The sequence below is a fragment of the Salvelinus fontinalis genome, chromosome 1 (assembly GCF_029448725.1).
Source record: "Salvelinus fontinalis isolate EN_2023a chromosome 1, ASM2944872v1, whole genome shotgun sequence".
Classification (NCBI taxonomy): domain Eukaryota; kingdom Metazoa; phylum Chordata; class Actinopteri; order Salmoniformes; family Salmonidae; genus Salvelinus; species Salvelinus fontinalis.
Genome location: NC_074665.1, coordinates 66087548 through 66097837, shown reverse-complemented (window position 1 = coordinate 66097837; position 10290 = coordinate 66087548). Strand labels below are relative to the sequence as shown.

General features: G+C 40.4%; 1 protein-coding gene across 2 annotated transcripts in view; it reads left to right on the top strand.

Annotated features, from left to right (window-relative positions):
* The first annotated feature begins 1298 nt into the window (after window positions 1-1298).
* LOC129860070 (leucine-rich repeat-containing protein 1-like) overlaps window positions 1299-10290 on the top strand; it is a 61808-nt gene continuing 52816 nt past the window's right edge. The window contains exon 1 of one of the 2 annotated variants that reach the window (XM_055930410.1): window positions 1299-1907. In XM_055930410.1, the coding sequence (XP_055786385.1) occupies window positions 1749-1907 (159 nt within the window). In that variant the 5' untranslated portion in view covers window positions 1299-1748. The remainder of the gene's footprint in view (window positions 1908-10290) is intronic. The other variant, XM_055930414.1, reaches the window with a different exon arrangement.

Below are 10290 nucleotides of genomic sequence, written 5' to 3'. Positions count from 1 at the left end.
ATACACAGGGAGTCGAAACTTCCCGATTCTACCAGTGAAATTAAAATGTGCTAGTTCTAGCTTGTGGTTTGGATAATTGTGATGTTTATGATAAAAACATGATGTTGTTAATATAGTAATGACTATATGCCGTGGCAAAGCCAGGGTGAAATTCCCATTTAAATTTCAGAAACCATGTATGATTGTTTTTGGCTTTACATCCACTTGCGGACATAATGTGAGCGTTCATTTCAGGGTGCTAGTGTTGTCATTAAGTAGGCACTAGCGCCTCTTGGATAAGAGAAGAAAATTAGAGGCAAGTCAGTCGTGCCCATCATATTATCAAGGCTCTCATTTTGTCAAGGGGCAGTGGTTCTCAAAATGTTTGGTTACTGTATACCCTAATCACATTCTGCTCTACCCAAGGTATCCCATCATATGCAACTGATCATTATGGCTATGCTCTTGAGTCTTTCCAAGTATCACCTGTGGGTATACCATATAGCCCCAGGGGTACTAGTACCCCAGGGTTGAGACCCACTGACCTAGATGTTCACCAAGTGGAGACTAATTATTCATCTTGATTTACAAAGGCAAGCAATGACTTGAGTTCAGACACTACACCCTCACTATTTAGAAAATGGGTTCTATATTTGTATTCATTACTTTTGATAAATGGACATACATTTGGGTGCATTCAACATGACAGAACGGTGTTTAACAAGTCAAACGAAACTACTATACTCAACGACCAGTGAAGAACAGTGTGATTGTGGCCCAGAGGGCGGTTGTGCATGTGAGCTGCATGAGTTTTGCAATTTCTGATGGTCACACCCATATTGATTAGGCCAGACTTCGCCACACCCACCAAACGGGAGCAAACATAGCCCTACCTCAAAGGCGGTTGAAGAATGATGCACACCCTTTTGGTAATTCAGTACACTACAAACCGTCAAATGTATCAAACGTTGAACCAAACTGAATGCACCCCAGGTTTACATGTTCAATTCAGACAGGGAGCCCATAAAGACAGGTTTACATTTGAGAGAAATGCTTTATTTGAAAAAATCGCCCATGCTGAAATGCATTTTTAATTTTTTTATTTGTACTCTACCTACCTACTCTAAAGTATAACTCCAGAATAAACTGTATAAAAGATATTTATAACTGTATGCTATTTCAGGCTAAAATAATACTGAGCTGAGGTACAGTAGGTCAACTGAAGAATGAATCAGAAGCCTATCTATAATCCTCTCTGGCTTCTACTTTTCTAGAGGGGGAGGGAGATATACAAAGGGAGGAGCGGTTAGGATTGGTGACGTCAGATTGGAATGAGGGAGTGAATGTTCCGGGTCAGACACGGGACTGAGAGGAAATTAACTCTGGGACAAGGAAAACAGTAGGTTACACGAAATAAAACAGAGATGTGATCGTTTTCTGGACACGATTAGAAAAACTACTAACATCAGAGAGGCGACGTGATTAAAGGATAAAGAACCAAGCGAAAATCAGGTGCCTATAAGTATTCAAAGTGAGATAGACAGCGTATGTATTCCATGGTGTCCAGTGCAATTTATTTACGCCTGTGGAGGTGGTTTCGATGTTTGTTTTCTTTGAAAATTCGTTCGAAGAGCAAGAAGGTGTTTGGCAAGCCATCTAGCTAGTTCAGTTCGAGTAGTAGCTGGCCGTATTCAGTTGCGCCTTCCGTTTCTTTTATTTGACGTCTTTTCGGGATATTTTTTAAGAACGGATTTTGCCATCACCCAGTGATGTTTCAGTGTATACCCCTGTGGCGGTGCAATCGTCATGTTGAATTGATCGATAAGCGGCACTGTTCTCTGTTATACGTTCCGGATGAGATCTACCGCTACAGTCGGAGTTTGGAGGAGCTTTTGCTGGATGCTAACCAACTCAGTGACTTGCCCAAGGTAAGCAGAATGTTTTCCAACTGGCTAAGTTAGCTGCTAAGCTAAACCTGTAGAATGCGAAGTTCAATGATAAGGTTTACATGGTGGCATGTCAGGAAACAACATAAGTTGTAAGTAAATTAAATGTAACCAATGACCACGTGTTGTTGTTCATGTGATGGAAAATACCATAACCTGCAGTTTAAACAGATCGTTAGGTACATGATTGCATCTCAGGGGGTCATCATTACGCAATATCGTCATTCGTCAGGACAGAGAGGGAACGCGTATGTCGTAGACATTTTCCTTGGACAGATTTTTTTACGTGGACTGATGCGCACGCCCTATTATTTGACATTATGCAAACTGCAAAACATCGCCTACTACATAAATGACACTTTCTACTGTCATGCTATTTGATCTTTATTATGACGAGAGAAGACTAATCAGCTGCAAACTTCTTTATTCAATAACCAATCTACATTAAAAAAAAACATTAGGATCAGCTTGATTGTCACACATATCTGGCTATGTGTATACTATATGGTAGTTGTCAGTATTTGAAAGGTGAAATAGGCCTGTCACAATGATGAGTATCTCTGGCCCTGTGGTTTTGAAGTGACTACAACAGTTAGGCCTAGGCTTAGCCCAATAATGGACTAAAGGAGCTTAACTTTAGTCCTTATAGTCCAAGGACCTTGACGTGTTCTGCTTAAAGGTAAATTGTCTCTGGAAGACAAAACAGCCAAATACTCCATATAAACAGTAGCAGTAGCATCACTGAGGAAGACAGGTCAGTTAAAAAGCCATATTACAACCTATGTTGTGATAATGGCATTGTTTACTCTAACACATTCGTCCATACACCACCGTGATATACAATAATACCGTGGCAACAAAGACAACAGTCACAGGGGCGGAATGAATTCAACTACACCTACTTTTGTTTCATCACAAAACCGAAGAACAAGATCTGTCTGAAGTCCGCAAAGCAAATATTGCATACAAACAGTTATATCACCTGCGGCATGGTCAAGCATGTTAATGTTTTCGACAGTTTACTAAACAACTACTGATTTAGAAAAACAGAGTCAGCACAAAGAGAACAGGAGCACATCCTCAGCTATTCCAGCAACATTTCAACTTAAACATCATCAAAACAACAAGGCTATATGTGCTTAGTTTAATACACTGAAAACACATTTTAAAGATACCAAAAACAATTAGTCCTATCAATGTTGCAAAATATAATGTGGCTGTCCATGGTACTGGGGGGTGTGTGTGTGTGTGCGCGCGCAAGTAAAACAAACATTTTAGACTCACCCTACTTCTAGACTAGTTGAACGCCAATGCCATCTTCCTCTCTTTCATGTTGTCAACGCTCTATGGATCTTTCATACAGATACAGTACACTTTTAGTCTTTGTTGTCACAGGCTACCTAGCTAAAATGCTTGATAGCCTGACTTCCTCCCACGGGCAACAATGAACCAGCTAAGTTAGCTAGCTGGCTAGGTAATGTGAGCCTACTAGGCTACATATTGAACTTCAATCGTCTCAGGCCAGTGGCACAACATATTCACTTATGGTTAGATCAGAAACACTGTCATAATCATTGGCCTGTACAGAGAATTAAGTCAAAACCACAAGTCCAAATCCCCATCTCCATCCATGGCTTAGGAAAAAGCCAATTTAGCAAGCTAGCAGGACATCAACATAAGCAGACTAGAAACAGACAAGTGATTTGATTGGTCTGAAGCCAAATCCCAGCTGGCCTCCCTTGGGAGGTGTTTTGCTGCACCTGGACTACCCACAGTTGAGCTCAGCTCAATGCTGATTGGCTAATTATGATTTTTTTTAAATCAAGGGAGACAAATGATTGCTGGCATCAATCAATCAAATGCTATGGCAGCAACATGTTATACTCTTTTGGTCCAGACAGCATCAAATACATGGGCTACACATTAGAGGTCGATTGATTTATCATTTTTCAACGCCGATACCGATTATTGGAGGACCAAAAAAGCTGATACCGATTAATCGGTCGATTTTTAAATGTTTAGTTTTTTTAGTTTTGTAATAATTTCAACAATACTGAATGAACAATTATTTTAACTTAATATAAGACATCAATAAAATCAATTTAGCCTCAAATAAATAATGAAACATGTTAAATTTGGTTTAAATAATGCAAAAACAAAGTGTTGGAGAAGAAAGTAAAAGTGCAATATGTTCCATGTAAGAAAGCGAACGTTTAAGTTCCTTGCTCAGAACACGAGAACATATGAAAGCTGGTGGTTCCTTTTAACACGAGTCTTCAATATTCCCAGGTAAGAAGTTTTAGGTTGTAGTTATTATAGGAATTCTAGGACTATTTCTCTCTATACGATTTGTATTTCATATACCTTTGACTATTGGATGTTCTTATAGGCACTTTAGTATTGCCAGTGTAACAGTATAGCTTCCGTCCCTCTCCTCGCTCCTACCTGGGCTCGAACCAGGAACACATCGACAACAGCCACCCTCGAAGCAGTGTTACCCATGCAGAGCAAGGGGAACAACTACTCCAAGTTTCAGAGCGAGTGACGTTTGAAACGCTATTAGCGCGCACCCCTCTAACTAGCTAGCCATTTCACATCGGTTACACCAGCCTAATCTCGGGAGTTAATAGGCTTGAATTCATAAACAGCAGAGCTGCTGGCAAAACGCGCAAAAGTGCTGTTTGAATGAATGCTTACGAGCCTGCTGGTGCCCACCATCGCTCAGTCAGACTGCTCTATCAAATCATAGACTTAATTAAAACATAATAACACACAGAAATACGAGCCTTAGGTCATTAATATGGTCGAATCCGGAAACTATCATCTCGAAAACAAAACATTTATTCTTTCAGTGAAATACGGAACCGTTCCGTATTTTATCTAACGGGTGGCATCCATCAGTCTAAAGATTCCTGTTACATTGCACAACCTTCAATGTTATGTCATAATTACGTAAAATTCTGTCAAATTAGTTTGCAATGAGCCAGGCGTCCCAAACTGTTGCATATATCCTGACTCTGCATGCAAGGAACACAAGAGAAGTGACACAATTTCACCTGGTTAATATTGCCTGCCAACATGGATTTCTTTTAGCTAAATATGCAGGTTTAAAAATATATACTTCTGTGTATTGATTTTAAGAAAGGCATTGATGTTTATGGTTAGGTACACGTTGGAGCAACAACAGTCATTTTTAGCGAATGCGCACTGCATCGATTATATGCAACGCAGGACACGCTAGATAAACTAGTAATATCATCAACCATGTGTAGTTATAACTAGTGATTATGATTGATTGATTGTTTTTTATAAGATAAGTTTAATGCTAGCTAGCAACTTACCTTGGCTTCTTACTGCATTCGCGTAACAGGCAGGCTCCTCATGTGAGGCAGGTGGTTAGAGCGTTGGACTAGTTAACCGTAAGGTTGCAAGATTGAATCCCTGAGCTGACAAGGTAAAGATCTGTCGTTCTGCCCCTGAACAAGGCAGTTAACCCACCGTTCCTAGGCCGTCATTGAAAATAAGTATGTGTTCTTAACTGACTTGCCAAGTTAAATAAAGGTGTAAAAAAACGGCAAAATCGGCATCCAAAATTACCGATTTCCGATTGTTATGAAAACTTGAAATCGGCCCTAATTAGTCGGCCATTCCGATTTAATTGGTCGACCTCTACTACACATACTGAGACAGAGGGACACTGTTTCCCTCGCTCGGATGATTTCTCCAGTGAGATTTGGCCACTTGCGAATTGATGGAAAGTTCTGAAAACACAGAGAGAGATGAAAGATACATTAAAATAATGTATTTATTGGTCAAATATTTGGGGAAGCCTGGCTTCCCTTGGCATTCATGAGAACACGCCACTGCATCTAAAGGTAAATTGATTCTCAATTGCGGTACGGTTCTAGAAACATAAATCCCTCTACTTTCCTGTCACATCAAAATAATTTCACAAGTGCAAACTATCTGCGTTTTAACCATTTCAATTGAGTGCTTAAATTGAGTGATCAGGGGCATTTCCTTCACAGAAAATACATTGGTGCAACACATTCGGCAGAAATGTTTTAATTTTCAACAGATGACGAGAAGTGCAATTAAAAAAAAAAAATGTGTTGCAAAAACGATGCATGGCTATCATATTTCTAATGTTTATCATAGAATGTAGCCAGCTACATTTCCTAATGTTTTTCTGAAAGTAAATCTTGCGTTTTATTTAAGTATTTTAGATCAGCGTTTAGAAAACGCAGCAAAATTTAACGAGTTAACTCTGCATTAACGTGACCCCTGAGTCCACTCTGTCTTTCTACTGTTTTCCATAAACAAGCACTGTAACATGGAAATACGGCTGTGCGGGAACCCTAACTCTATAAAGGTGCATATCAATTTAACCTTTTGCTTTTTGAAAATTATTGCTCACTGATATGAAAGATAAGGTCCTTTTGCTTCCAAAATCATACCACAAGCGATGAGTGTTAATGTTCAGACTGAGCATCGGGGCTCTTAACAGAACCCTGTACAGAAGACTCCTTAGTCCAATGTCTAATGTAATGGAACTGAGAGTCATGATCAAGGGCTAAGCTTAGGCCAATATGGAATTGACAAGGCAGTTACTGGAAGAACTGTGCAGATGCAAAGTTTAGTAACAGAATTACGGTAAAATCTCAGTTTTTTTTATAGACCACGATTTCCAAAAACTGCTAAATATCTGTTCTGAACTAAGATTCAAAGATGTCTTCAGAAAAATGGGGTGTCAGTTAGGACAGCTTATTGAACTACAGTAAGTGAAGTGGATTTACACCCGGTAACAGAGTTTTATGGTAGTGGAATTACATCATGGGTCCCTGATCTGTACTACACAGAAAAGCATAACTGTAGACATGATTGTCATTCTCTTCATAGTGGATCCTGAATAGGTTCACAAAGGTAGAAATATACAATATCATCCTTCGCATATATGGGTAGTTTCCTACACACTGGACCGAGTTTGGGAAACCCTGGAGTAGAGTTCAATATAGTACAGTACATTATACTGTACTGAACTATACAATACTTTTCTTTACTGTACTCTACTGTGCTTCACTGTACTGTGCTGTCCAAACTTGTGAAACATAAACATCTATGATTGGTTCAGATTTGGTCCGGTCACCGGTCTGTTTGGGGCCAAATCAAGGCCGGTCTGTCCTGAACCAAGAAACTACATGTGTGGATGTTGAAATCAAGGCCAGGGCAAACTGACCAAGTATCAACTACTTTTCATTGTCCATGGACGTCCGGTGTCAGTCGGCGCTCAGTGGGTGCGGACACTGGTTACAGTAAATGGAAAGAGCAGGCTCATGGGTATGTTTCAGTAAGGGCCAGGAGAGGTCACATTAACTGGAGAGAGAAGAGATGGAGAAAGGCAGAATTACGAGTTTTAATCACTTAATTTGTAAACAAAAAAGTATATAAGTAAAAACACTAACCAATTGGTAAATCTACCTTTATTTTTTAGTTCTGTGAACTTTCATTATCCTCATGAGGGAGAGAAATAAAATATCTTAAAATATATACACAGTGGGGCTAAAAAGTATTGTCAGCCACCAATTGTGCAAGTTCTCCCACTTAAAAAGACGAGAGAGGCCTGTAATTTTCATTATAGGTACACTTCAACTATGACAGACAAAATTAGAGAAAAAAAAATCCAGAAAATCACGTTGTAGGATTTTTTATGAATTTATTTGCAAATTATGGTGGAAAATAAGTATTTGGTCACCTACAAACAAGCAAGATTTCTGGCTCTCACAGACCTGTAACTTCTTCTTTAAGAGGCTCCTCTGTCCTCCACTCGTTATCTGTATTAACGGCACCTGTTTGAACTTGTTATCAGTATAAAATACATCTGTCCACAACCTCAAACAGTCACAATCCAAACTCCACTATGGCCAAGACCAAAGAGCTATCAAAGGACACCAGTACAGCTAAGACGGTACACTGTCCTTCTCTCAGCACATATCAAAGCTGCAGGCTAAGGTTAAATCTAGACTTGGTTTCCTCCCGTATTTTTTATTTTATATATTTTGTAATTTTTTACATTTAACCTTTATTTAAGTAAGCAAGTCAGTTAAGAACAAATATTTTTTTACAATGACGGCCTATCCTGGCCAAACCTGGACGACGCTGGGCCAATTGTGCGCCGCCCTATGGGACTCCCAATCACGGCCGGATGTGATACAGTGGATCGTAATTGCTCCTCTTTCACCACAGCTGCCAAACTAACCCTGATTCAGATGACCATCCTACCCATGCTAGATTACGGAGGAGTAATTTATAGATCGGCAGGTAAGGTTGCTCTCAAGTGGCTAGATGTTCTTTACCATTCGGCCATCAGATTTGCCACCAATGCTCCTTATAGGACACATCACTGCACTCTATACTCCTCTGTAAACTGGTCATCTCTGTATACACGTCGCAAGACCCACTGGTTGATGCCTATTTATAAAACCCTCTTAGGCCTCCCTCCCACTTATCTGAGATACCTACTGCAGTCCTCATCTTCCACATACAACACCTGTTCTGCCAGTCACATTCTGTTAAAGGTCCCCAAAGCACACACATCTCTGGGTCGCTCCTCTTTTCAGTTCGCTGCAACGAGCTGCAACAAACACTCAAACTGGACAGTTTTATCTCTTCATTCAAATACTCAATCATGGACACTCTTACTGACAGTTGTGGCTGCTTCGCGTGATGTATTGTTGTCTCTACCTTCTTGTCCTTTGCTGTTGTCTGTGCCCAATAGTGTTTGTACCATGTGTTGTGTTGCTACCATGTTGTTGTCATGTTGTGTTGCTACCATGATGTGTTTTTCATGTGTTGCTGTCATGCTATATTGTCTTAGGTCTCTCTCGTTATGTAGTGTTATGGTGTCTCTTGTTGTGATGTGTGCTTTGTCCTATAAAAATCCCAGCCCCCGTCCCCACAGCAGGCCTTTTGCCTTCTTGTAGGCCGTCATTGTAAATAAGAATTTGTTCTTAACTGACTTGCCTAGTTAAATAAAAAATGAAATAACACATATGGAATCATGTAGTAACAAAAAAGTGTTAAACAAATCAAAATATAATTTAGATTTGAGATTCTTCAAAGTAGCCACCCTTTGCCTTGATGTCAGCTTTGCACACTCTTGGCATTCTCTCAACCAGCTTCATGAGGTAGTCACTTGGAATGCATTTCAATTAACAGGTGTGCCTTGTTAAAAGTGAATTTGTGGAATTTATTTCCTTAATGCGTTGGAGCCAATCAGTTGTGTTGTGACAAGGTCGGGGTGATATACAGAATATAGCCCTATTTGGTAAAAGACCAAATCCATATTATGGCAAGAACAGCTCAAATAAGCAAAGAGAAATGACAGTCCATCATTACTTTAAGAAATTAAGGTCAGTCAAGTCACAAAACCATCAAGCGCTATGATGAAACTGGCTTTCATGAGGACTGTCACAGGAAAGGAAGACTCAGAGTTACCTCTGCTGCAGAGGATACGTTCATTAGAGTTAACTGCACCTCAAATTGCAGCCCAAATAAATGCTTCACAGAGTTCAAGTAACAGACACATCTCATCATCAGCTGTTCAGATGAGCCTGCTTGAATCAGGCCTTCATGGTCGAATTGCTGTCGAATTGCTGCAAAGAAACTACTACTAAAGGACTCACATAAGAAGAAGAGACTTGCTTGACCCAAGAAACACAAGCAATAGACATTAGACTGGTGGAAATGTGTCCTTTGGTCTGAGTCCAAATTGGAGACTTTTGGTTCCAATCGACTTGTCTTTGTGAAATGCAGAGTAGGTGAATGGATGATTGCCACGTGTGGTTCCCAACATGAAGCATGGAGGAGGAGGTGTGTGGGTGCTTTGGGGTGACACTTATTTAGAATTCAAGGCACACTTAACCAGCATGGCTACCACAGCATTCTGCAGCGATACGCCATCCCATCTGGTTTGCGCTAGTGGTTAGAGCATTGGCCCCTGTTCCCCGGGTGCCGAAGACGTGGATGTCGATTATGGCAGCCCCCCGCACCTCTCTGCTTCAGAGGGGTTGGGTTAAATGCTGAAAACACATTTCAGTTGAATGCGTTCATTTGTGAAACTGACTAGGTATCCCCATTTGTTTTTCAACAGCACAATGACCCAACACACCTCCAGGCTGTGTAAGGGATATTTGACCAAGAAGGAGAGTGATGGAGTGCTGTATCAGATGACCTGGCTTCCACAATCACTCGACCTCAACCCAATTGAGATGGTTTGGGATGAGTTGGACTGCAGAGTCAAGGAAAATCAGCCAACAAGTGCTCAGCATATGTGGGAACTCCTTCAAGACTGTTGGAAAAGCCTTCC